The 25,500-nt window shown below is 46.8% G+C and overlaps 8 protein-coding genes and 1 non-coding gene across 9 annotated transcripts; 6 read left to right on the top strand and 3 right to left on the bottom strand.

Moving 5' to 3' along the window:
* The first annotated feature begins 729 nt into the window (after positions 1–729).
* Positions 730–2,202, top strand: P175DRAFT_0515633 (macro domain-containing protein). The gene is made up of 2 exons (XM_040898867.1): positions 730–1,532; positions 1,591–2,202. The coding sequence occupies exons 1-2, from the start codon at positions 913–915 to the stop codon at positions 2,030–2,032; spliced, it is 1,062 nt and encodes a 353-aa protein (XP_040752896.1). The 5' UTR covers positions 730–912; the 3' UTR covers positions 2,033–2,202.
* A 435-nt stretch (positions 2,203–2,637) lies between these two features.
* On the top strand, positions 2,638–3,604 carry P175DRAFT_0435594 (putative mitochondrial inner membrane protease subunit Imp2; the record flags this gene model as incomplete). Its single annotated transcript, XM_040893743.1, has 2 exons — positions 2,638–3,134; positions 3,232–3,604. Coding segments are annotated over 2 exons (870 nt in total), but the record flags the coding sequence as incomplete, so codon positions are not given.
* A 916-nt stretch (positions 3,605–4,520) lies between these two features.
* On the bottom strand, positions 4,521–8,104 carry P175DRAFT_0476705 (uncharacterized protein). The gene is made up of 3 exons (XM_040895288.1): positions 7,828–8,104; positions 5,269–7,773; positions 4,521–5,223 (listed from the first exon to the last, which is right to left on the bottom strand). Exons 1-3 carry the CDS (start codon positions 7,948–7,950, stop codon positions 4,657–4,659), a joined length of 3,195 nt encoding a protein of 1,064 aa, XP_040752894.1. The 5' UTR covers positions 7,951–8,104; the 3' UTR covers positions 4,521–4,656.
* Positions 8,105–8,345: 241 nt separating this feature from the next.
* Positions 8,346–9,416, top strand: P175DRAFT_0476702 (GLTP domain-containing protein). The gene is made up of 4 exons (XM_040895287.1): positions 8,346–8,521; positions 8,582–8,640; positions 8,696–8,814; positions 8,905–9,416. The coding sequence occupies exons 1-4, from the start codon at positions 8,374–8,376 to the stop codon at positions 9,197–9,199; spliced, it is 621 nt and encodes a 206-aa protein (XP_040752893.1). The 5' UTR covers positions 8,346–8,373; the 3' UTR covers positions 9,200–9,416.
* A 2,153-nt stretch (positions 9,417–11,569) lies between these two features.
* P175DRAFT_0435505 (ion-transporting P-type ATPase SPF1) lies at positions 11,570–17,563 on the top strand (the record flags this gene model as incomplete). The annotated part of the gene is made up of 8 exons (XM_040893736.1): positions 11,570–11,725; positions 11,791–11,895; positions 11,968–12,353; positions 12,420–12,484; positions 12,552–12,910; positions 13,610–16,879; positions 16,929–17,065; positions 17,122–17,563. The coding sequence occupies 8 exons, from the start codon at positions 11,570–11,572 to the stop codon at positions 17,561–17,563; spliced, it is 4,920 nt and encodes a 1,639-aa protein (XP_040752892.1).
* Positions 17,564–18,239: 676 nt separating this feature from the next.
* Positions 18,240–21,120, top strand: P175DRAFT_0500386 (putative vacuolar segregation protein (Pep7)). Its single transcript, XM_040896948.1, has 6 exons — positions 18,240–18,672; positions 18,744–18,766; positions 18,833–19,329; positions 19,388–19,762; positions 19,809–20,028; positions 20,097–21,120. Exons 1-6 carry the CDS (start codon positions 18,397–18,399, stop codon positions 20,719–20,721), a joined length of 2,016 nt encoding a protein of 671 aa, XP_040752891.1. The 5' UTR covers positions 18,240–18,396; the 3' UTR covers positions 20,722–21,120.
* On the top strand, positions 20,962–21,810 carry P175DRAFT_0187934 (uncharacterized protein). Its single transcript, XM_040892535.1, has one exon. It carries the CDS (start codon positions 21,202–21,204, stop codon positions 21,739–21,741), a length of 540 nt encoding a protein of 179 aa, XP_040752890.1. The 5' UTR covers positions 20,962–21,201; the 3' UTR covers positions 21,742–21,810.
* Positions 21,811–22,137: 327 nt separating this feature from the next.
* On the bottom strand, positions 22,138–22,210 carry P175DRAFT_0t55. Its single transcript has one exon. It is a non-coding gene; the product is annotated as a tRNA-Lys (tRNA).
* A 782-nt stretch (positions 22,211–22,992) lies between these two features.
* On the bottom strand, positions 22,993–25,483 carry yvc1 (putative potassium ion channel Yvc1). The gene is made up of 5 exons (XM_040896947.1): positions 25,288–25,483; positions 24,910–25,237; positions 23,911–24,845; positions 23,720–23,860; positions 22,993–23,658 (listed from the first exon to the last, which is right to left on the bottom strand). Exons 1-5 carry the CDS (start codon positions 25,352–25,354, stop codon positions 23,231–23,233), a joined length of 1,899 nt encoding a protein of 632 aa, XP_040752889.1. The 5' UTR covers positions 25,355–25,483; the 3' UTR covers positions 22,993–23,230.
* Positions 25,484–25,500: the final 17 nt, after the last annotated feature.

Raw genomic sequence — 25,500 nt, 5'->3', positions numbered from 1 at the left:
CATGTGAGCCGTCTATTATTGTCAGACCCTGATTCCATAGACAAGGATCTTGGAATGGAAGAACCTCTATTAGCGGCGGCTTTTCCATGTATAGTAGTACACTTTCTTTCTCAGGATTTGAGATATAATCTTGGCTGGTAGGTACCGATCCTATTGCTGTGGAATTTGAAGAGTGATCAACTTTGCATTAGTGTTTCAAGCGCAAGTAAGACTCTTATCATACGAAATAAGCCCCAGGGGTTCTTGTCGATTTCAATATATAGCCAAGTTGAGTAACTACTCATTGATTTATTTGAGATACGATAGTTATGCAATGGTTATTATTAATAAGATACTTTGATTCTCTAGTCTAGAAGATAAAAAGATCCCAAGTTCCAAAGGTCCATAATATACTCCTCTCTCGTTTTGAAGACTTGGAATGAAGATCTTACTACATTAGTCTACAAAGTTGGTTCACTTTCTAAACTTGATGGTGTTAGTTAGCATATTAAAGTGTCTGGGATTTTGATCATGATCTAGTCTAGTGAGTGACAGTCTAAAACTTACTTAGGTATAGGTTTAGAGTGTTCTATGCTTTTAAAGTCCTCCGTACCTCTTCAAGATACTCTTGGGATCCTAGTAATCACTTGCCAAGAGTGAATGACATGATAAGATAGCTTTTTCTTATCGTAATCATGTGTCATCACGTGCGGGGAAGCTTCCCTCACCTCCCATAACAGCTATAACACAGGAAGTCTCCTTGAATTAATCTACTATATTGCTTAAGCCTAAAGCTTAATGGAGTAAAATTGTTCATATTAACTAATTTAGGGCTATTGATTCTCTGACACTCAACTAAATCCACAGCCACCTACTGCTATCAAGGATCAGCTAGGCACCACGCCACCGTGGAGGACAATCTGGCCGCACAGCATGGCACCTCCCTACAGACACATCACGGAGATCCCCACTGTCTCATTGCTGTATAAACTCAAGCGCCTGGTCCCTGATGCACAGCCTTTTACGTCACCTTCAAAAGCCCTCAATGACACGATCGCCCTGATTCGCAGTGATATCACAAAGTTAGAAGGTGTCGACTGCATCGTGAATGCAGCGAACAGCTCTCTTCTTGGAGGTGGTGGGGTCGACGGTGCCATCCACCGTGCTGCTGGCCATGGTCTCCTTGAAGAGTGTCGCTCGCTCAATGGCTGCAACACGGGTGACGCCAAGATCACCAACGCATATGATCTCCCCTGCAAACGAGTGATTCACGCCGTTGGTCCTATATATCGCTATGAAAAAAGGCCCGAGTCTCTCCTGCGAAGGTGCTACCGCCGTAGCCTCGAACTAGCGGTTGAGAATAATATGAAGAGCATTGCGTTTGCAGCGATCAGCACGGGTGTATATGGATACCCAAGTCAGAAAGCCGCTATCGCGGTCCTCGACGAAACTCGAACTTTTCTGGAGAACGAGGAGAACATTGGCAAACTGGAGAAAGTCATTTTCTGCAATTTCGAACTCAAGGACGAAAATGCATACCAAAAGATGGTTCCGTAAGCAACTTCTACCAACACCAATTTTCCTTGGGGTCTTGCACTAAACTATTCATAGCCTCTTCTTTCCCCCCGACGAGCAAGACATACCTCAAGCTAGTTATCCACCAGCTGACTCCCCGGAATTAGCTAACAAAGATTCTTATGAGTCGTCTTCTCCCTCTCCGGAACTTCTCGCGGCTAAACTTCCTGATCCTCCAACTATGGAACCCACCTTGGCGGGAGAGCCAGAATGCAAGAAACACAAAATCAGCACAGACGCCGGGACCCAAACTGCGCGTGTCGCGAGCTTTCCAGACGATAAGAGCGTAGATGATAGGAGCGAAGATGACTGGGAAGAAGTCGACAGATCAGAGGACGGCCGCACAGAGAAACTTGATGATGAACCCGTCGAGATTGACCGGCCCCTTTCGCCTACTGATGTGCAGAGTGTGCAATCCAGCGGGATTATCGATATGGTGCAGTCTCACTCGACAGATGGATTCTTAGAAAAAGATTGATATTTTGTTTTGTTTCTGTGGTTAAGGAGAGTTCTCGAGCAGAGTTCAACATGTCAATTTTGTACAGCATCGGTGCTATCTCTATAGTTGCTTATGTATGTATGTTGGGGGTTTTGATAACCAGGGCAGAGCAAAATCGGCTTAACGATTAACATCATTGTATGACAGAGTTATGTTTTTATCAGGAAGTCTATAGCATTGAAGATAAGTAAAACAATGACTTGCAAGCTTTTATGGCGAAAGATTCCCCTAGTTGGATAGGAAGCGATGTGAAGATTGAGCGATATATGTAACACATTGTCGGTGGCCCGGGAAATTACCCAGATAGGCAGTGGTGCAAACCATACAAACAAGCTTGTGATATCACTGCATCTCGGAAACTAGGATTCCATTCGAACAATCCATGCAAGTTTTCGACCTCCTCGCCCTCCAGTCGTACCACTAGACATATGCATTAGATTAGCGATACTAGCCCGCATATTCTCGTCTCGGTTTTCCATTCAATTGACGATATTCAATGCCCATGAGCTGAATCGCAAACCAACACAGCTCCGGATTTTTTCTCCTCGAAACCAAACGATCCCCAAATTTACCAATCCATAACTCCACAAGATACCCCGGAAAGCCCTCCAACGATGCCTAAAAAGACAATATTTCAAGTCCTCTCCCGGCATTCAGCCAAGGCACGATCCTCCACCCCATCCTCCTCCTCCTCCTCCTCCTTATCATCATCATCATCCGCAACAACGCCTCAAAACTCCTCTCCCACCAACCCGCAAAGCAACCCCGCCGGCAAACCGGGGCCCTCTATGTTCTCCTTCTTCCGCAACCGTTACACATCTTTCTCTTCCCCTTCCCGAAGATCCTTCCGTGTCCTCCGAATCTTAGCCCCCATTATCCCCATCGGGCTCTTTTTCTCAGAACATGTTCTCCAGGTTATGTGGGTGCGCGGTCCGTCCATGACCCCATATCTCAACGAGGACTATGAGCAAATGCACACGAAAAGCGACATGGTGCTAGTGAATATGTGGCCGTTCGGAGGCGCGGGCTGGCCCTGGGAAAGGAAACGGCGGTTGGAGCGGGGGATGGTTGTGACCTTTCGGTATGTTTTCGCTCCGTCATTGCGCTTTCTTGGTTCTAATACAATTACTGACTGCTTGTGTTTTTTTGTTTGTTTGTTTGGGGGGGGGGGGGTTTAGATCACCAGCAAACCCGCGACATGTGGCGATTAAACGTGTTGTTGGTCTTCCCGGGGATCGGATTATGACGAGAGAACCCTGTATGAAGTCGGCGCAGATCGTGCCGTTCAACCATGTCTGGCTGGAAGGGGATGCGGAGGATCCCAAGAGGTCGCTGGATAGTAATACTTACGGGCCTGTGAGCATAAGCCTTATTACAGGACGGGTGATTGCTGTGCTTTGGCCGAATCTGAGGGTATTGGATTGGTCGGAGTGGGAGAAGGGCCTTGTGGAGGGGGATACAGAGCGAAGGTTTGGGGAGAATTATCGTCAAGAGGTACGGGACCGGGTCTTGAAAGAGGCCGTTAAACTGGAGCGTCCCTCGTTGGGATAATTTGGCCTTCTGTAGAGGTTTCTGGTCTAGAACTGTATTATACTTACTGTACATATTATATTATATATAGGTAAAGCTTTATATCAGCATCGAGGCACAAACTCTAGTGCAATGCTTCGCTAGCTAGAATTTTCTGCTACGCATCGTCACTGTCCATATTGAATCATACAATTAATTCCATTGTATTTACCATCTCCAATCTATATCTCTCGCCATCCTGCTCCAGTCATCACAATACTCCAGCAAGATTTCAAGTCCCTCTACAATTAAAACCGTATTGATCTCTACTTACCTAGTCACGTACTCAATAGAGAACCATTTCATATGCCCTATCCAATCGTCGTAGTTGATCATGTTTAGCCAGCTACATGCGCGACTCGATACCGCTGAATTGCTTTTCTCTGAACCCAAATGCAATGCTAGTGCTCATTTTTTATAATGGTATCCCAGTAACCATCCAGCAGAGTAGGCGAACAGATCCTGGACAAGACTGATACCCTCATGAACAGAATTGTTGGTGGTGGATTCTAGGTCTAGGATTCGACGGAAAGCAAGCAACACAACCATCATTAGATTAGGCTAAAGAAAAAATCACAGGCAGTTAGTGTATCTGGTTTGAGGCAATGGTCTGAAAATTGTTGAAACAGTTACTTGATACTTAGGTAGTATGTTTGGGAACATTAAGATTTTTGTATATAGACTGCCTAAAACAAAGAAACAAGATCATAGCGATTTCTGGTACGGCATTGTTACGCATAAATTTTGCCTTTTTAAGGCAAATTGAACGTCAATAATTACTCCATAGAGTAGTGATAGATATTCGAGATACCCAAGATTTTGTCTTTAGGTATGGTTGTTACCTGCTGTAGGCCTTGTACTGCTCCTGGTATATTCGATTTGGCTTGTATGCTTAGTTGGAAATATCGGATTACTCTTCATATTAGTCTATCGTATTCTTAGAACTAACGGGTATATAAACACCATGCGTTGTAAACCCTCTCAACGGACCCGAATTTTTAGATTCAGAAGTGCTATTTGGAGGTCAAGTATTGTTACCGCGATGAGGTTAGTCGGACCTCTTCCGGTTTACCCTCCTGCAACTCATCGATCTCAGAGGCAATGCTCAAAACCCAACGATCCTTCTCAACTCGACTCCGAGCCTTGAAGACTATAGTCCGTCCGTGGACGCCTAACTTGGAGACCTGCTTCAAAGTGTGCTTTTTTTTGCCCTTTTCACCTAGATCTTGGGCACGGAAGAGATTCTTTCGTAAAGGCTGCCAAACCACAAAACTGATTGCAGTATCCTCATCACTGCTTGTATATAGGTCTGAGGAGAGATAAACACGCGGCAAAGCCCGATGACCGGGGTGGTTACTGTCGAATGTTTGATTTGCGTACAGTAAATCAGATTCCGTGAGCAATCCGGAGTAAATGTAACAGTTCTCTAGCTCTATGACGGACTCGAGATGATAGTGAATATGAGCTACTTCAGTGCCATTGCGCCGTCTCAACGAGCTGTGGTAAATTAGAAGCTTCCCTAAAGTGAGCACAACATGGAACTTTTTGAATGTTCCGTGGCGACGAGGCTTTTTGTATAGAAGGCCAGACATCTTCAAAAACTCACATTAGCATTAACTATAACCAAGACCAAAAAAGAAGTATACCTTGATGGGTCGACAGCCTGACAACGAGCACATGTTGTGCAATAACGGGGATGCCTCTGCCTTTTTGACCTCCCATTTTTTGGCAAATTGGCCAATCGCAGATTCTAACTCCTCATCAATACCCAGCGAATTAAGGTTCCGTTGCCTCGTGGACTTGAGCTCGGCTGTATCAGCTGCAGTTCTTGCTTTCCAGTATTTCACGAGAGCATCCAGATGCTTCATCCAATCATCCCGGGTTGCGCTGCTATATGCTTGAAAACGAACGACTAGGCCATTGTCCAAAAGCATTTCAAACATTACCTCGTCCTTATATCGGACTGTACTGTTGTTTCGGGATGTGTGATTTGTTGCAGACTCGTTGAGCCCAGGCCCCCGACTATATTGAGCATCTGTTTCGGTTGATGAATTATCGGAAACGTGGCGCACTTCTTGCACTTGGCAAAGGTTAATAAAACCTTCGGACTGAGAGAGATTATGAATATTTCTTTGCAATTGCGCGTACGCTTCTTCGTCATGTCGTTTCAGATGAGCGCTGTTCCCACTAGACAGCCACGAAATTTCTCCGCCCTGGAGAGGGAAGGGATCTATATCATAAGAAAGAGGCATTTCATCCAATATCTGTTGGGTTGATGGGATATCAGATTCACATGGAAATAGCTTCGGAGGTGTTGGTGGAAGGGAGCGCGACGGTTTGGAGAAAAATAAATAGTGGTCCTGGCTGAAGAAGTATAGACGCTTGAAGAACATTTTATTCATTCGCTGATGGACACCTTTTTGAGAGGTAAGGCGTATTAGGAAACCTTCGACCGGCTTGGGTTCTTCCTCTTGCTGGCTGCCGTAGCTAACAGAAGTATCGTAGTGCTGCCTTGGTCTTAGCTCAAGCTCATGGGTGCCTTGCATCGTAAGCCAACCATGCATCCTTTCCTCGTTGAGGCCATACACCCATTCTAAACGATCGTATCGTTTCCAGGAAAGACCCATTTTCTCGTTATTCGACCATTCCTTTAGAACCTCGCCCCATTCGGGGAGAGTTTCTAGCTTTTTTATACACCTTTGCACTATGGATGTGCACGCGGACTGCTCCATTGACGTAAAGTTGGGTGTAGCTTCATCTCTTTGCTGTTTAGGGCCATGAACTGGTTGAGGCTGCGCGAATGGATTTGGGAAATCGAGAGAGACACCGAGGTCAGGAACATTTACAATAAGCGAAGAAGGGCGGCGCCGGCCCAATGTGTGGGTGAGAAAAGCATACCACTCGACGGCATGTGCAGTGGATTTTGGACGTAATATGTAGATGTTCGTCCCACGCTTCGACCGATTCCAAATCACTATTGTTTTATCCAAAGATGAGTAAAGATTCACCTTGGCTATCTTTCGTCCCAGAGAGATTTCGTAGTGGGGGCTAACTTTCCGGCCGTCCTTCTGTATTTCTGGGATGACTCGCGTTTTGTACATCTGTAAAGTAAAGGGAGCATCCTTATTTGATGTTGACCGGCAGATGACAAGAAATTCTCTCCAGTTATCCTGTGTTCGAGTTTCCACTCTTAAACTATCGAATTCGGTGTAATCTTCTGGTAAATCATCTTGCATCGTCTCCTCAACACGGACAAGCATTTTCTCCGCTTTGATAGCCTCCCCTTCTTGCGTTTTTTGCCGATAAATCCATTCTGGAACCATCCTTTGAGTGTTCGATACTTTAGATAGAATTCGTTGTTGTCTGTCCAGCAAGTTATCATCGAACATGTACTTGGTGGAGAGTTTCGAAAAAGGAGCTGTATGATGATCGTGCCATAGTTGTCGTCTGTCATTCAATTCATTCCCATCTTCATTGATGTCCTCATAGCGAGGTTCTTGTTGTTCAAGGTTTGTAGATGACGTATTAGGCTGCTTCCCTTTGACTTGAGTTTGCGACTGCGGCCTTAGCAGTGGAGCCGTGGAGCCAGCGTCGCTAGAAACCATAGGAGTAAATGCCTGACTACTATCATTCTGACTGGGTATAGTCAGCACCTGCTCCCTTCGCTCCTGGACTGACTGTGCTCGGGTCACTCTTTGATCAGGCTTGACTGGGGATATACGTCCTGTGTTGGCAGGTGTAGGGGCATCTTCCCTCGCCGTAAAATATGCTGATCGTGTGTCCGGTCTGATACTAGCTGATTCTCCCACGGGGTTTTCTTCATCAGTGTCTGCAGAAACGCCTACCTCATACCTAGAAAAGGAACCTTCCTGTCCCTTTCCTAGGGGGTGAGATAGGTTCCTGAGATGCTGGGTCGGTTGTTCCACCTCATTATTCTCAGGGGCGTCGGGAAGATAATTGATAGGGGTTGGGTCTGTTTCCCGAGCGGTCGCGCGCTCTGCGGAAAAGGTGGTCGTTTTCGAGGTATAATTTTGAAGCTTCAGTCGCGTCTTATACCAGGACTTGCGATGGCTCTGGAGCCAGCCCTTCGGTATTGGTCCGATGAAGAATCGTCTGTTAGTCATGTGCATATGGCTAGCAGTGGCATAGCGCTTGTAATTGTTAGCCACTCTGGGACAGACTTGGAGATAAAACGGCGAACTTACCAGCTTGTCAGTAGTATAGAAGCCCGGTTCCAAGCCATGGTGATGGTTATGAAATACAGAGCGTGGGTCGACCTCCATTCCCTCGTGGCCGTCATGCTGGTCCGCGTTAAAGCGAGTGCTCATGGCACTGTCCTAGAATTCAACGTGGGAAGAAACAAGAAAAGCACAACATTAAGTGGCGGAAGGGAAACAATACTATCAAACTGGCTAGGTCCAAAGATAAAACAGGGTATAATTCTTGAAGGGCAAGAATACCAACGGTTATGTTTCATTCGATCGCCCCTTGTACCTTTTAATCGAGAGCTCAGCTAAAGGCAATGACGTCGCTAGTCCACCCCGTGGTCTAGAAAGTCCATTTGTTCTGTTTGTCTATGTTTGCACTGTTTGTGATGCTAAATCCAGAACAGACTCGCTTATTGGCTTGATGCTTGCGTGTCCTGCTGGCGGCGGTGTAGCTGTTGTTGACAACAGGCATTTCCCCTCAACGGTCCTCTTCTCGGTAACCCTCTCTTTCAGTACAGCAATCTTTGGATCAATTAGTTCATCATGGCATCTGTTGCTATTTCTCCCAGCGGAACCTGGTTCGACACCCTCAAAAAGTCCTTTACCGACGTTCCTGTCGATACTGCTAACGACAATGCCATCCCAACCGTCGAGTTCCTCGAGGCTGCTGAATCTCTGACCACGTTGTTTGGTATGAATGACCACTTGTGCTGCATGCATATCCATTCTAATCTTGCATTAATTATTATAGATATCCTTGGCTCCGCTGCCTTTGGTCCTGTTAAAAGTGATCTAACTAGCAACATCAAGGTCAAACCTATTACTCTCCGCACTTATATATAACCCACTTCTAACATCTTTGCAGAAAGTCAGAGACAGGCAGCTGGCTGCCCCTGGCGAATCCGAGACTCTTCAAGCTCTTGTATTGAATGAACTGAAGACCAAGAAGCACGTTGCTACTGAAGGTCTGCTCTGGCTCGTTAGGTGCGTCCCTAATGCTAAACCCCCATCTAATGGACCTCGTCAGTGTTGTCGTCAAAGATTGAAGTCCCTAACCTTTTCTCTCGAATATAGAGCTCTTGATTTCACCGCTCAATCCCTCCGCCATAACATTGACAATGCCGAGTCTGAGCTCTCCACCTCATTCCGTGACGCTTACGGCAGAACCCTCAAGCCCCACCACTCATTTATCATCAAGCCTATCTTCTCTGCTGCCATGTCTGCAACCCCATACAGAAATGACTTCTATGTTAAACTCGGAGGTGACCCTGCCAAGGTCCAACCTGCCCTTGAAGCTGAGGTGAAAGCTCTCGAGGAGAGAGTTGCCATTCTGAAGGCTTTCCAGGACCGCAAGGAGGCGAAATGGTAAATTTCTGTTGACCAGGATTCTTCTTCGTGATAACAGCTTGATGCATATTATCTCAAGGATATTGTTGACCCCAAATGTATATATGATTCTGTGGGATTTGATTGCATAGCTTGACTAAACTATACCAGAACGCACTGTTATTTTTGGTGATATCTGAACAATATTCACCTGCCTACAAAGAAATATTATGGCAAGCAGCAGAGCGATGTAACTAAATGATAATTTATCTGTGACAACCTATGTAATCTTTATCTACCTACGGAGTAGGTATATCGATACGAAGCACATCAATCCCCCGCGCCAAAAATGTCAGGTACAATATGCACTGTCCTTATACAATCAAGGCATGCACATTTGGCTGACCCACCTTTGGCATTATTGGATACACTGATTGGGGACTTCCTAAAGGGCCCTTACTGAATCTATACAGGCAAGGTACAACAGCCATGCAAAATACTAGCTCGGTTGGGAATAGCTTCAATTTTCCTCCTGGCAGAATTCAAAGGATCCTGATCCTAGAAGGGCCCACTGTACTAACAAAATCATAGGTGTCAACCACGGTAAATTTGGCCCTCGGGCTAATAATTTTAGGGCGCGGTTTAAGCATTAGATAGGGGTTTCAGACCTGGCAGACACACATCAATATTGAATACAGTCAATCAGGGTACGGAGTAGTACTCCATATAATGCGACATTGTTAGAAGGCCTCTTTTCCCCTTACAATAAATACTTACAGAGTAGAATATGATCTTTGATCATGTGTAACGTTTTTGATATCAATAATCCGATTCTGAACTCTTGATTAGATTCCCCTGCTCCACACGGCCTCTTCCCTCCTTAGACTTAGAGTCGATTGTCTGCCAACTATCCGGTGGGAACCATCTGTTGATCGAAATAATAGTTGTTCGTCCGACATCATGGCACACGCCGCTGTATCCGGAGTAGCAGCCATGTCCGCGGAACTTAAGTGTGGATTTGTTGTCTTCTGATCTAACATGGTGAGGTCAAGGAAGACTAGTAGTTCTTATTAGGCATGGATCATCGAGATATATTTTGTCTTGACAGGCGAGTCAACTTTGCGCGTCAAAACTACCTTCATGTTTCCTCGTCTTTTGACTCCAAAGCTATCCTATCCGAAGCTCAAGAGATAAGCATTGTCTCCTTTTTTTGAACCCTTTCTAGGTTTATTTCTCATCCTGCCTCTGGGGAAATCCACGATTCCCAAGCATACCAATTAGACTGTCTGCTGCAGAAAACGTGCTATGTGTCTTCGTCAGCAGGTGTTAAGCGACAGTCTAACCATTCAACAGAGTCCAGACTAGCAATACTCGACGGACATCTCCGCAACGCCCGAGGGGCGTCGCGCGTCCGCAACAACTAACTAGATCCTCGATCGACAAAACGTGGTGGCCAGAAAGCCTGCGGAGCGCAGCGATGTCTCTTCATCCAGAGGCTTTCTGTACATCCCAACGCGACTGTGCCTCCACGCTACCAGGCCTTAATTTGAATATATGCCCTTTTAATTACCGATGAACTATTTCGCTATGCGTCTCTGTCGTGGAATCCGTCTCTACCTCGCTATCTCATCGCTGGACCTTGAATACCTCGTTGGCTGTTCCTGGAAAGCACAACTTACCACTCCGGACTTGCAAGCGTTTTCATTTCCCCTTTGATCCGCACCGTCATTTCCTATCAGCTGCCTAAATGATTAGTACAGCCCCTCATCTCAACTGTCATTTAGTTAGCAATCCAGACTTAGAGTCGTAGATATCACTCCTCCATTGGTTACCCTTTATCTAACATCTAGGGGCCTCGGGTCCATCATGGATGTGGTAAGGTTGCACTACATCCGTGATTCCCACGCATGTTTTCCTCAGAGTTCTGGCTATTGTTTCCACCTCAATCATAACCAGCCTTACCCACTTCTCACTCATCATTAACTAGGACACGGAGAAATGACAGTAGCGGTGCTAGGTATCACCCTCCACCTGCTAGCGGCACCCTAATTCTGTTCCAGGTTGGCCCCCTCCGACAGCCCTGTGCCATATGAAACCTGGAGTTTGAACGCCCTTGTCACTATTAACCAGTAACAGATCCTAAATCGCTAATCTTAGAATGTCCCAGTAATAATAATAGTAATAGTAATAATAGTAGTAGTACCTGTTCTCTCCAACGCTTGGGCGTTTTTCTTCCTTCTCTGTTCTATTAAAAAACGGGCCCCAGCGCCCACCTGCAGTACGGCTCGTGTTGGACAAGATTCGACTGACGAGGAGGTTTACGAGAGTTACAACACACGACTTTCTCCTCCTTCTCGGAGGCCATGCTACTGATTCACTTGATTGGGAAGCTAAATCCTGGGGTGCTGGCAACATGGTAGAACTCCAGGAGGGTCGAAGTGAATCAATCTTCATCGTCACCCTAGTGTTTCTAGTTATATCACTCATTGCTGTCTCGCTGCGATGTTTTGTCCGGTTACACCTAGTTAGAGCATTTGGGTGGGATGATGCTTTGATGGTGTTTGCAATGGTACGTTTCGCTTTCTTCTGGGTTTTTATATGAGGTTGTTGACTCTTATTGTAACTCGGTGAAAGATACTAAATATCTTATTCGCTTTATGTGGTATGATAGGTTCTTTCTATGGCTTGGGTCAGAAATTCGAAGGTTTGACCCCATCTCATATCGAAACTGCATTGTTTGTAAGTGACATTTTCTTCCTCATTCCAAGTTTTTAATCCTCTTAATGTTTTCCCTTTCTTATGCATTGACAGTGGTGGTGGCTCGGACAAACAACCTATGTTATCACATGCGTCGTTGCCAAAATCTCCATTGCTCTAGCACTCCTCCGTCTTACAGTTGCTAGAATACACAAAATCATTCTTTGGGCTGTTGTCGTAGTATCAACTATCATCGGACTTACTTTCTGGTTTATGTTGACTCTCCAGTGCCATCCCGTGGCGTACTTCTGGCACCGCTTCACAATGAAGGGAACTTGTATCAACACCGACTACGTCCTCGACATAGCCTACATTTACAGTGTATTTGCTTGTATCTGCGACTTGATTTTGGGTCTCCTGCCTATCTTACTGGTGTGGAAACTACACATGAACTTCAGTACTAAAGCTGCGCTCGCTGGAATTCTGAGCATGGGATGCGTGTGCGTCGCCAGTATCTTACACAAATATTGCCTGTCTTCTTGTTCAAGCTAATCCTTCGCTTGTAGTGCCAGCGCTGCTGTTATCGTACGCATTCCTTATCTCCATTACTACAAAGATCCCGACTTCCTCTGTAAGTTCTGCCTGAAAGACACCTCACATATAGAACAGCCAATACTAACACTAAACGAATCGCGTAGACGCGACAACCGACATTTCTATCTGGTCAAATGTCGAAGCTGGTCTTGGAATTACAGCGGGAAGTCTTGTCACGCTCCGTCCACTTTTTCGCTGGTTCCGCGGTACCGATTACGCCCATTCACAAAGCAAAGGCGGGAAGAGAACAACAGGGAGCATGCCTCTCTCTAGCATGAACGGCATGAATAGAAATGGAACACACCTTCCTCAACATGGTGAGGCAGCGAATAGGTATTGGAGACCTGATCTAAGTAATCAGGATACTCATGGGATTACCACGATGGTGCAGGCTTCCCGCGCAAGTCAAACAAGCAGCCAAGAGGGCTTGAATCCCGAACAAGGGGCCCTTGACGGTGTAAATGTACATAAATCATTCTTTGTAACTTCAAGTGAAGCTTAGGATAATAAATATATTTATATAATATTTGAATGTATAAACTTGCACTGTGACAATAGAGGCTGGCATGTTTATAAAAACCAACTGGAACCTTTACATAACACATCTAAACCTATTGTAGAACACTAAAAAGGGCACTTGAACCTTAATCTATTCACAACTTGTTTAATTGATTATTGGCTAAGAATCTTACAAGATATCAAGGAAAATGGTGAGAATATAAAAACCTGGGGCTCTATAGATAATAAATCTGAGCCCGGCCGGGAGAACCTAAAATTCCGCCCCAGCCACGGCACGTGGCGCTGGCCAATCGGTGGCTACAAAACAGCTTTCGCCTGGTTGGCGGCGAAACCGATGGAAGCAAATTTATACCTACAGTTGAGGTGGCTTCTTCAATTCATTTCGCCGCCCCTCGACTGGACTCTGATTCTCTGGGAGCTTCGGGAGAGAGTTGGTGGATACTTTTTTTTCTCCTATGTCCTACTGAATTCTTTTTTTTCTTGCTTGTTTCTTAATTTCCCATCGTTTGGTCGGGTTCTGGCCATTCGAGTTTCACCATGTTCGTCCCCAAACTGCACCCCACCCCGGTGTATCGCGTGCACCGTTTACATGCTGTAGCTAACGAAAGCAATGGACAGGGCAAGACTCGTGGATGATCCTCAGATCAAATATGCGTCGCTTCATAACCCCCTCCCTACCCAACTGCATACCTACGTTTGGCCATTTCTGATCATTTGGCCGACTTTCTTTGCCTTCTATCTCTCCCCCGAGCGCTATGATACCTACATCCAAGGACAGGAATGGACATTTGTGTGGTCTGGATCTATCATCACGGTTCAGTCGCTCCTTTGGTTGATGACAAAATGGAACATCAATATTGAAACGCTGTTTACTGCAACCAAGGGCAAATCCCCTGACTCTGCTCAGCTCATTAAGGTGATTCCGGAGGCCAACTCCGGTTCCGCCGAGATCTGCCGTTTGCTTCGGGACACCCTGGGTGGAAAGACAACGATTTCGTTCTTGTTCCAGAAACGCCGATTTATCTACTACCCTGAGCAGAAATGCTTTGCACCCCTGTCCTACGTCCTTGACGATGAGCCGAAGCCCGCCCTCAAGACATTCCAACAAAGCCAGGGGTTGACCTCCAAGGCTGAGGTTGAACGTATCCAACATCATTACGGCGACAACATGTTCGATATTCCCGTTCCCACTTTTGTCGAGTTGTGGAAAGAGCATGCTGTCGCGCCCTTCTTTGTCTTCCAGATTTTCTGCGTTGGACTGTGGATGTTGGATGAGTACTGGTACTATTCACTTTTTACGCTCTTTATGCTTGTTGCGTTCGAAAGTACTGTTGTGTGGCAGCGCCAGAGAACCCTAAACGAGTTCCGTGGTATGAATATCAAACCTTACGATGTGTGGGTTTATCGCGAATGCAAGTGGCAGGAAATTACCAGTGACAAATTGCTCCCTGGTGACTTGATGTCAGTCAATCGAACCAAGGAAGATGGCGGCGTTGCGTGTGATATTCTCCTTATTGAGGGCAGTGCTATTGTCAACGAGGCCATGCTTTCCGGAGAAAGTACGCCACTTTTGAAGGAGTCAGTTCAGCTCAGACCTGGAGATGACCGTATTGAACCGGATGCATTGGACAAGAACGCTTTTGTGCATGGAGGAACCAAGGTCTTGCAGATAACCCACCCCAACACCAACATAGATGATTCAGAGACCGCTCAGAAGAAGGCATCTAAGGTAGGCACCCCTCCTGACAACGGAGCCCTAGGTGTCGTGGTAAAGACTGGTTTTGAGACCAGTCAGGGCAGCCTTGTCCGCACTATGATTTACTCCACAGAACGTGTCTCTGCGAACAATGCAGAGGCTCTGCTTTTCATATTGTTCCTTCTCGTCTTCGCTCTTGCTGCTTCCTGGTACGTTTGGCAAGAAGGCGTTGCCCAGGATCGCAAGAGGTCAAAGCTGCTGCTGGACTGCGTCCTCATCATTACCAGTGTTGTTCCTCCCGAACTTCCAATGGAACTTAGCCTTGCTGTCAACACCAGCCTGGCTGCTTTGAGCAAATTCGCCATCTTCTGTACTGAGCCTTTCCGTATCCCGTTCGCTGGACGCGTTGATGTTGCGTGTTTCGACAAGACCGGTACACTGACTGGCGAGGATCTGGTTGTTGATGGTGTTGCGGGCCTTTCTCTTGGTCACGAAGGTGCCATGGTTGACAAGGATGGCGCACACACAGAACTTAGCAATGGTCCCAGCATCGGAGCTGACACAACACTCGTTCTCGCTAGTGCTCATGCCTTGGTCAAATTGGATGAAGGTGAGGTCGTCGGAGACCCAATGGAAAAGGCAACTCTTCAATGGCTTGGTTGGAGCCTGGGTAGGAACGATATCCTCACATGCAAGGGCGCATCCGCGGCAGGTTCTCGCGTTGCCGAGTCTGTTCAAGTCAAAAGACGTTTCCAGTTTTCTTCTGCTTTGAAACGCCAGAGCACTATCGCCACTGTTATCACCAACGACCGCAAGACTTCGAAGAAGGTCAAGTCCACCTTTGTTGGCGTTAAGGGTGCCCCCGAAACGATCCGTACCATGCTCGTTAATACCCCACCACACTATGAGGAAACTTTCAAGTACTTCACCCGCAATGGTGCTCGTGTGCTTGCTCTCGCTTACAAATACCTCTCCACGGAGGCTGAACTCTCACAAGGACGCATCAATAACTACGCCAGGGAGGATATTGAGTCTGAGCTAATCTTTGCTGGTTTCCTCGTCTTACAATGCCCATTGAAGGATGATGCTGTCAAGGCCGTCCGCATGCTCAATGAGAGCAGCCACCGCGTGGTCATGATCACTGGAGATAATCCCCTTACTGCTGTTCATGTTGCTCGTCAAGTTGAAATTGTGGACCGCGAAGTTCTGATTCTTGACGCACCTGAAAATGACACCTCAGGAACCAGAGTTGTGTGGCGAAGCATCGACGACAAGCTTAACATCGATGTTGACCCCACCAAGCCTCTGGATTCGGAAATCTTGAAAACGAAGGATATTTGTATTACCGGCTATGCTCTAGCTAAGTTCAAGGGACAAAAGGCTCTTCCTGACCTGCTCCGCCACACTTGGGTATATGCTCGTGTGTCTCCCAAACAGAAGGAGGACATTCTTCTCGGTCTCAAGGATGCTGGCTACACTACCCTGATGTGCGGTGATGGTACCAATGATGTCGGTGCTTTGAAGCAGGCTCATGTTGGTGTTGCACTTCTTAATGGATCTCAGGAGGATTTGACTAGGATTGCCGAGCACTACCGGACAACCAAGATGAAGGAGATCTACGAGAAACAAGTGTCTATGATGCAGCGTTTCAATCAACCTTCTCCGCCTGTTCCCGCTCAAATCGCTCATCTTTACCCCCCTGGTCCTAGTAACCCCCACTACCAGAAGGCTATCGAAAGAGAAGCACTCAAGCGCGGTGCGCAGAATGCACAGAACCCGGCAGAGGAAATCCCCACCATCACCTCCCCGGGTGCACAGGCCCTACAACAAGCTAACTCCAACATGCCTCCCCAACACCAGCGCCAACAACAGGCCTCTGTGGCAGCAGCCGGTTTGGCTGACAAACTGACCGCGACTATGATGGAGCAGGAGCTTGATGATAGTGAGCCTCCAACTATCAAACTGGGAGACGCATCCGTTGCCGCACCATTTACTAGCAAGCTGGCCAATGTTATCGCCATTCCCAACATCCTTCGTCAAGGTCGTTGCACTCTCGTCGCAACGATTCAGATGTACAAGATTCTTGCTTTGAACTGCTTGATCAGTGCCTACAGTTTGAGTGTTATCTACCTCGATGGAATTAAGTTTGGCGACGGCCAGGTGACTATCAGTGGCATGCTGATGAGCATCTGCTTCTTGTCTATCTCACGTGCGAAGGTAAGGATCTTGTCCCTAACTTATGAATTGATTCTAACCCTTTTCGCAGTCTGTCGAAGGCTTGTCCAAGGAACGTCCCCAGCCAAACATTTTCAACGTCTACATCATTGGCTCTGTGCTTGGACAGTTTGCCATCCACATTGCGACTCTGATCTACCTGTCTAGCTACGTCTACTCCATTGAACCGTAAGTTTCGCAGATGGTATTTCCCCACTTACGTATTGATCTAACTAGCCGTACAGGAGACAATCTGATATCGACCTAGAGGGCGAATTTGAGCCATCTCTTCTCAACAGCGCCATTTATCTCCTCCAGCTTATTCAGCAAATCTCGACGTTCTCCATTAACTACCAGGGCCGTCCCTTCAGAGAATCTATCCGCGAGAACAAGGCTATGTACTGGGGTCTAGTTGCCGCCTCTGGTGTTGCCTTCTCCTGCGCGACAGAGTTCATTCCAGAATTGAACGAGAAACTGCGCCTTGTTCCTTTCAGCAACGAGTTTAAGATGACTCTTACTATCCTAATGGCCCTCGACTACGCAGGCTGCTGGGCAATTGAAAACGTGCTGAAGAGTTTCTTCAGCGATTTCCGGCCAAAGGACATTGCTGTGCGCCGTCCAGACCAGCTTCAGCGGGAGATGGAACGCAAGAAGAAGGAGGAGCTTGAAACTGCTGCGGCGAAGTAATGATTGAAAGTCACTTGGATTTCTTGTACTTTTTCTCTCGCCTTTTCTTCTTTAGGCACTATTTATCGGAGTAGGTAGATGTCTAGATTCGTTTCTCTTCTTGGGAATTGGATTGTGATTGTTTCGGTTCCTTTGCTATATGGGTGATTTTTTTTGTTGGGTATATACGAATGGTAAACATAATCGATGCGGCCAATCGACGGCTTCTGACCCTTGGGATATATGGCTATCTAACACATTCTTTGTGCAACCTTGTTGGTGAAAGAAATCTAGGTAGAATAGAGCATTTGATTTTAAATTAATAAATACACCTCGCTCAATAAAAGTGTCGCATAAATTTTGTGGAGTCGGCCACTTGATATCGCGAAGTAATTCGTCACATGTCGCCAAGGTATGAGGTTGGAAGTGGGAACTTCTATCTATGGCTTGGTTTGGGCCGGGTGTGTTTGTTTGTAGTAGGGAAGAAGTGCCCGGTGTACAGTAGAGATTTTGTTTGATTATTTTCTTCTCTGATAACTAAACATATAATATAATAATATGAGAGAGAGAAAGAGAAAGAGAAAACTATCATGGATTTGAACGGAGAAATAAGCTTTGGGATCGCATTCTGCCTTAGGTGTCTAGGCACCAGTCTACTAAGCTCCTCCGCCCCTCTCCAAGCATCGTCACCTGCTCTCGGCCTTCAGCCTGGAATTGAGGTCTCCTTCGCTTTCCCCCTCCAGTCCCTTCCTAGTCTTGATTTCGTCGTTACAACATCTCGCGCTTGCATACATTATCTCTCCTTCCGCATCCTGCGGCTTCTTCTTCCCATGCTCCCATAAATCGGGCTCACCATGTCCCGGAGGACACTGGGCGGAGGCCGTGTCCTGGGCCCCGTGAACGCTCGCTCTCCGTCCGCAGCAATCACATCTCCACAGCCAAAACCAAGGATTCTATCGCCATCCGCCAGCACTGTTTCCCTTAGCTCTCAAGCTTCCGCCTCCCAAATCTCATCCGAGACCCAGGACCTCACGTCCCGGATTTCACTTGAGAATGGCGGCAACCCGATTCCTGCAGCTCCGGCCGCTGCCGGGGCGCAGCTCGCCTGTCCGATCTGTAGTGAGGAGATGGTAAGTGTTTGCCACTGGTTCTTTGAATCTAATTCGCTTGCTAGAATACCCGCATGCTAATGAACATCTAGGTCACGCTGTTACAACTAAATAGGTACTTGAACTGACGTTTCTATTGCCTGATTTCCTCCGTGCCACGATTAATATACAATGCTTATAGACACCTCGACGACGTGCATCAAAACCTCGAAGATGATCGCCAGGACGAAGTGAAGGACTGGTTTAAAACCCAGATGGAAAAAGCCAAGCGATTCCAGCCCCTGGCTGTCCTCAACCAGAAACTCAAGGGCTTAGATGTGTTCGAATCGAACGACAACCACCAAACCGTAACAGGTGCAAGCCGTCCCCCCGGCCCCATTCCGCAAAGCTTAGTCCCTGATCAACTGAGGCCACTGGACCCGGAGGACATAATAACGAAGGACCATTGGCAACCTCGAGGATTCTACGATTCTTGCTTGGAGCCGTCGTGCGGCAAACGGCTTAATGCGGCCAATGGGTGCATTAATTGCCGGAAATGCGGGAAACTTTTTTGTGAGGAGCATACGATGTATCAAATGAAACTTTCTAGGTCGGCGCAACATGAGCCGGTGCGGGGACTGTGGTACAGGGTTTGTGAGACTTGTTACAAGTCGCGGGAAGGATATAATGATCACAACGGTATTTTACTTTCGTGTGGGTTATTCTCTGGGTTATTCTCTCTAATCATCCGGACTAGGTTTGGTAAGAAATCGAATGGACGAATTCAAGGCCATAAGGAAACCGACAGTAGACAAAGCTCTGCTCGAGGTTTCTCGCTTGGAAAAACGTGTAACGCGCCTCACTCAACTGTTGGCTAGCTTACCTGCGGACCAGATTCAATCAGGCGCCAATAAACTGTGGCCAATCCCATGGCAAAACGACCAGCGGAAGGCTCTGGAACAAACAGTGGTCAGCTGGCAGGATGATACAAGCGTTTCGAGGTGTCCATTCTGTCAACAGGATTTCTCCAGTTATTCGTTCCGAAGACATCACTGCAGGACTTGCGGGCGAGTCGTATGCGGTGATCCGACGACAGGATGTTCAGTTGAAGTACCGTTAACTGTAACTCCTTGTAAGTGAACTACATCCTCACTTTTATGCTAAGCTGACGCATTCAGTATCCAAAGCATATGTAGAAAAATCGGTCCGTGTTGGGTCCGTTAATGTTGATGTCAGACTCTGCAAAGACTGCAAGTCAACATTATTTGATCAGCGTGACTTTGAGGCCGACATTACTCGAAAGCCTCCAGACGTGAGGGCATATGAGAATTTAGTGCAGTTTGAGAGGGGAATTCGACTTCTAATGCCCAAGTTCCAGAAACTCCTAGGGACTTTGCAGTACGTACCTAGTCTTCGATGTCTCCTCCTTTGTCAAGATTATGCCTCTAATAACGCATATTTTACAGAAACCCAAAACGCCCACCGTCTGCCACTCAAATAGCCGAAGCGTCTAAAGTCCGCAAGAGACTCACTGATTCCTTTACACAATACGATGTGGCCGCCCGGCGCATTCGCGATCTCCGAACAGATTCTCAAACACAGAAACGTCTTCAAACAGCTATATACCAGCAAGCTAGCAACTTTCTCCACCTCCACATGCTTCCCTTGAAAACCCTGCCCAAAATTCTCAAACATGCGACTCCTAATGGTAATATACCCAGCGCTCCCGGCAGTCCTAGCAGCGTATCGACGGGAGGTCACCGACGGCAAGGCTCTGCTCTAGCATCTATCAAATACGGCAGCTTTCCTGCTAGTGGAAGCAATAGCAGTTTAGCTAGCGATACGAGCAGTGCAGTCTCCGCGCTGGAAGTGGAAGAGAAGGCATTACGCGAACGCCTCATTGTGCTGGAAGAGCAGAAGTTCTTAGTTTCTGAAATGATTGCAGACGCCAATCGGCGCCGAAAGTTTGACGAGGTCAGCAGCCTTGCGATGAATATCGAGGATCTCACTCGAGAGATTGACCGCGTTAACGGAATGCTTGACGGGCTAGACTTTGAAGGAGTGTATACTGGTAATCAGCATACAGATTAAATCTTGCGCCATATCTTGCCGCACGGTCCTCTATATTATTTTAATTCCTATTTTCTTTTGTTCCCAGCCAAACCCAACAGTTGGGTTTGTATTGCGCCTCTTATATGTCTATTTTCTCATTTATTCTGATGTATGGCATGGCGTTTGGGGCTTTAAGTGGCTGCATAGCACTGGGCGTTCTGTGTATGCGATTAGTGATTCTGTCCAAGGAATTCGAAAGGCCTTTACAATCGTTAATATCTTTTCCTTTGGAATTTCATACAATGCAATAATACGTATAATTAATTAGCTGTAGCTGTACGCCTACTCCGTACTATAGTTTCAATCACATTTATCTTAAACCCGTGGATTGTCCAGTGACTCCAGTCACTTCTCCATACTTGGGGTACTTAAAGCGGGGTATGTACCTACTCTCAGGAATCCCTCGCAATAACGCTCTCTCATTATGATCATCCTTTGCAACGTAGCCTCCAATGGAATATGAAGGAAAAAGGGGGGGGGGGAATGAATGGTTTTCCAAGCGTTTCAGGCTTTCAGATCAGTCTTGGGGGTGATCGACATATTAATAATCTTACGATGATGCTTCCTCAGCTGGAACAGAGGGAGAACCAACCCATATGCCACGATGCAGGAGAAGTGTGGATTGGCTGGCAAAGACCCTGGGAACGGACATCAATTGCTGCTCCGCAATATAAAGGAGACGTCATGGGCTTCTTTCTCTACCTTACGAGCAGCAACCAGCCACAGAGGACGCACGTTTGGTACCTCAATATCCTTGGTTTGACAGGGACAATCATTCATAATGTCGACCCGACCTTCTTTTGGGCGGTTGTCGCGGCTTTAGCTGGTGTCATCAAGTCACGAAGCCGTCTTGATACGAGGCGAGTGGGATGGCCGGTGCCATTATTTCCCAGGGTTCTATGTACCAGCAGAAGCAGCTGTATTGTCGTGCCTCTCCGGGTAGCAAGATGTCAGTCAGTCTCTGGAGCATCCCGTTTCGCTCTCTCGCAGTCAATATAGGGTATCTCCTGGGGACCCTTCGGCAGTATCGGTGTGTACCCGTGCTTTCCTCCTATCCGCTGCGCAGTCAGTTTCCCTGGTCCGCCTGGAGCCAGGTTGACTGCATTATGGACAGCGTATAAGTCGGTCCCGAATATCCTATGCCGTTCCCACGTCTTGCTGGGAAAGAACGGATCGTTCTATTTCTATCGGATTTGCTCTGCCGTAAGGTCCCGGGGGGGGGGGGGGAAACGCAGGAAAAAAAAACCCCCCCGGGAGGGGAGAAGAGACCTCATGATATTTTGGAGGGACTGGCGTTTTGGTTTTATGTGATTGGTTCATTCATCCATTGATTGCCTGGTGGTGGTGACATGACATGAGGGGGGGGGGAAAAAAAAAAAAAATAGCAAAAAGAAAAGCCGAACGCGGGGGTTGAACCCGCAACCTTGAGATTAAGAGTCTCACGCTCTGCCGATTGAGCTAGCCCGGCTAAGGTGGTTGATGGAGCGATGCCTTAATAGGATAAGTATACCTGCAGTGTGTGCGTTAGCTTGGCATTGGGTTCGTTGGGATAGATCGACTGTATCAATAGCTTACTTAGGTTGGTTTGATGGGAAGCCAGGTTTAGGTTTAGGTTTAGTTGCTCATTGGGTGAATCTAATGACTACAAATTGTTTATCTGGGAAGATGCTGTAATATGTATATACTATAGAATTATTCTTACTTTCTCTACAGTGTAGGTGCTGGTAAAATTACAGACTCCGTCCCTTCCGTGATATATATTTCCTCTCCCGCTTTCCAGGTTATCCCTAACAGTACTCAGGCAACCAACCAAGACGTCAACATCCACCAAATCCCGCATAATCCAAACAATACTCACCCAGTACCACTGGCATATAGTTACACTTTACCGCAGATACATACCCAGAGAATGCATAGGCGCGCCCAGTCCCCCGGCCTCCCCTCTTCCTATAACCGTATCTGCACTACACAAACTCTTACTACTATTCGCTTTGCCATGTCTTGATCAAGTTGAAAGCAGACCAAACTTACTGCATAAGTCCTTAAAGTACTCTGCTTCATGGATCCTCGACCATCAAGCTAAGAGATGGCAAGGATAAGCTGACCTGCAGCGTAGTGTGGAATCTTTTTCTGAATATAACAGCGAGAAACGTGGCGGGCGAGGGGATGGGGGATATCTATCGGAAAGAAGGGGGGGGAGGGCAAAGTGCTGGTTCATGTCTATCATGTGAGAGAACCCTCCGAAGAATTGTAAAGTAGTAGCTGACAGTTCATTCTCTATACTACAATTGTTTTTCGCTGATACTTGCGGGGCAAAGACAATCAAAAGTGACAGATACTAGGTACATTCGAGGAAACAGAATGTATACAAACACCTCCAACATACATGGCCAAATGAGATAATGCATAGGAGTAAACAATATTTAAGATAAAAATGACCCACAAAAACCTCTGTAAATGCGTCATATCGTATTAGAAGCAAACATACTCAACCCGCCATAGTCGAGCTCGATTCTCCGTTCATAAAACTCGCCGTTGCCTTTTCATCGGTCAGTTGTCCGACCATCCTGGCTAGCACCTGTATTTGTTCCCTTAGTTGGATGATTTCTAGGCTGCACTGGTCGACATGAATGTTGGGAGACGTCTCCTGGACTAGCTGCTTCCAGGAATCGTCAACCTCAAAATCGACCTGTTCAGCCATATGCTCCCATTCTTGCATGTTGTTGTCATCTTCTTCCCCATGGCGGCGGTTCCATATGATTCGACGTGCCTCTCGGACTTCAAATAATGCGGTTATAAGAAGAAGGGGAGAGTAAATGGCACCCATTACAACTTCATTCAGCCTGGCGTAGTATTCTGCGGGGAGCCACCATTCGAAAGGGAGAATCAAGAATAAGACCTCGATAAGGTTAAACGCTAAGTATGATTGTCAGATGCATTTTTCAGGGAGGCTGGACTGGTGAGATAGAACACATACGTGGTATGAAAACATTCTCATCCGGAGCACGGATAAACTGCATTGTCTTTTGGGCGAAGATGGCCATATACTCGTCCGTAGCGTTTCCAGAAATATCCTCGTACGCACTGTTATAAAGAGCAATCAAGATATTGAGAAGAACTATTACAGAGTTAGGAAAGGCCGGGCCGGAAGGAAAGATGGGGACATACTGATCATGACCACAAAGTTGAATATGTAATAGAGAATGATACCAAACGGGAAGGCAAGATTCTCAAAAATTCCAAATTCAGGGCTTTGCATAACACTGTTGGCCATTCCCACGACAATACTTCTTGTGAGGGGCACATCGTCGTCAACCTGAGCCATACCCATGAACGCTAGGAAGAAGCCCACTAAAACCACAAATAGAAGTGCGAAGAAGATCAAGCTCTCCTTCATCATGACTCGTAGTACAACGAACATGGCCCCGAAGAATCTGAAAGTGTCCAGATAAAGCATCATACGCATCCAGAACATTGGACCCGAAAACGCTAGGAAATTGTAACTCAGTTTGTTCAGGGTCTCTCTTTCCTCATTACCTACGGATGGAGAATACGTCATGGCAGCAACACGCAGGAAGAATGATATGGCGAGGAGTGTGTAAAGAGTGGAGTTGAAGGCATTCCAGAAATCAAAATAACTTCTGCCAATCTTCCACAGCTTGGTAATCTCGTCACAAATAAATGCGAGAGTCATAACGTAGAGTATGCCCTCAATAACGTCCAGATCTCCCGTGGGATTGACGGAACTAATGACCTGTGTGTACAAGACAAGGTACACAAATGAGGAGAGTATTTGACAAACACTCTGATAAATTGGGGCCCTCATGCGGTCAGGACGGAAATGCGCAGAAAAGCTGGTGTTGTCTCTTTCTTGGTAGGGAACAAAGTTGGTCGGATTGCCCTGCTGCTGGCAGAACCACCCATTCCAGAGATATTTAATGCACTTTTGATACCCGGACGAGCCAATGACCCTCAAAGCATGAAGGTCCACAGCTCGTTCTATGACGTTGGCTGGGGCACTTTCCTCTCCATTAATAAATATGGAGTACCGTTTAAGCAGGACATGGAGAAGCAGGTGGTCCTGGTTCTCCTCGGCTTCAATACTGCAGAATCGTTAGTAATGAGTTTTTTAAAAAAAAAAGAATTCTGGGGGAGAATTGATATTACATTCGCTTTGCAATCACCTCGCAGGCAAGGGCGCGGCGTTCATGAAGTTCAGAATCCCAAAGCTCTAATGTCGCTTGGTGCTTAAACCATCGAAGGCAAACGAGCAAACAAAACGGGACACAAGCTTTGAGATCTTCTCCTCCTGCCTGGACAGCAGTGTGGACAACCGCATGTGTGATGATTCGACTGTTCGGGCTAGTGATGGAGTCCTCGTCTAACTCGCAGGGGATCACCTGTTCGATCTGGTATTTCAGTCGCAAGGCGACCCTGGTGACTTCCTTTGACGGGTGGTTGGCCGGCAATTCATCATCCAAATAAGCAGGAAGCACTGGTCGTAGTGTTAGCTACTCAAAAGCTGCATCTTTAACGATGACTTACATCGGTGTTGCTCCATGCGTTGACGCAGATGTCCCACGTCCGTGGTAAAGATATCCCTCCAGCCCATACTGATTAGGACAGAACTTTTAAGACTGGAAGGAGGAAATGAATTATTCCGATCCCAGAGCAGCAACGGGAATATTCAACGGAAGAAATGGGCTTCGCAGAGAAGGCTCTTCTCGCGCCTTTAGATAAGGAGATGGAAGGATGCCT

The sequence above is a fragment of the Aspergillus ochraceoroseus genome, assembly GCF_002846915.1.
Source record: "Aspergillus ochraceoroseus IBT 24754 chromosome Unknown P175scaffold_3, whole genome shotgun sequence".
Lineage (NCBI taxonomy): Eukaryota > Fungi > Ascomycota > Eurotiomycetes > Eurotiales > Aspergillaceae > Aspergillus > Aspergillus ochraceoroseus.
The sequence above is the reverse complement of the archived record's forward strand: the minus strand, read 5'-3'. Positions and strand labels throughout refer to the sequence as shown.

Excerpts from the sequence above, each read along its gene's own strand:
- P175DRAFT_0515633 (XM_040898867.1), top strand. The coding sequence starts at position 913 with ATGGCACCTCCCTACAGACACATCACGGAGATCCCCACTGTCTCATTG. Across the intron at positions 1,533-1,590 it reads GCATACCAAAAGATGGTTCC|CCTCTTCTTTCCCCCCGACG; the intron begins GTAAGCAACTTC and ends AACTATTCATAG.
- P175DRAFT_0500386 (XM_040896948.1), top strand. The coding sequence starts at position 18,397 with ATGTCCCGGAGGACACTGGGCGGAGGCCGTGTCCTGGGCCCCGTGAAC. Across the intron at positions 19,330-19,387 it reads AGGATATAATGATCACAACG|GTTTGGTAAGAAATCGAATG; the intron begins GTATTTTACTTT and ends CATCCGGACTAG. Across the intron at positions 20,029-20,096 it reads AAACTCCTAGGGACTTTGCA|AAACCCAAAACGCCCACCGT; the intron begins GTACGTACCTAG and ends CATATTTTACAG.
- P175DRAFT_0187934 (XM_040892535.1), top strand. The coding sequence starts at position 21,202 with ATGAAGGAAAAAGGGGGGGGGGGAATGAATGGTTTTCCAAGCGTTTCA.
- yvc1 (XM_040896947.1), bottom strand. The coding sequence starts at position 25,354 with ATGGGCTGGAGGGATATCTTTACCACGGACGTGGGACATCTGCGTCAA. Across the intron at positions 25,238-25,287 it reads ACGCATGGAGCAACACCGAT|TGCTTCCTGCTTATTTGGAT; the intron begins GTAAGTCATCGT and ends CACTACGACCAG. Across the intron at positions 24,846-24,909 it reads GAGGTGATTGCAAAGCGAAT|TATTGAAGCCGAGGAGAACC; the intron begins GTAATATCAATT and ends ACGATTCTGCAG.
- P175DRAFT_0476705 (XM_040895288.1), bottom strand. The coding sequence starts at position 7,950 with ATGAGCACTCGCTTTAACGCGGACCAGCATGACGGCCACGAGGGAATG. Across the intron at positions 7,774-7,827 it reads TCTATACTACTGACAAGCTG|CGCTATGCCACTGCTAGCCA; the intron begins GTAAGTTCGCCG and ends AACAATTACAAG. Across the intron at positions 5,224-5,268 it reads CAGGCTGTCGACCCATCAAG|TTTTTGAAGATGTCTGGCCT; the intron begins GTATACTTCTTT and ends TGCTAATGTGAG.
- P175DRAFT_0476702 (XM_040895287.1), top strand. The coding sequence starts at position 8,374 with ATGGCATCTGTTGCTATTTCTCCCAGCGGAACCTGGTTCGACACCCTC. Across the intron at positions 8,522-8,581 it reads ATCTCTGACCACGTTGTTTG|ATATCCTTGGCTCCGCTGCC; the intron begins GTATGAATGACC and ends TAATTATTATAG. Across the intron at positions 8,641-8,695 it reads ATCTAACTAGCAACATCAAG|AAAGTCAGAGACAGGCAGCT; the intron begins GTCAAACCTATT and ends ACATCTTTGCAG.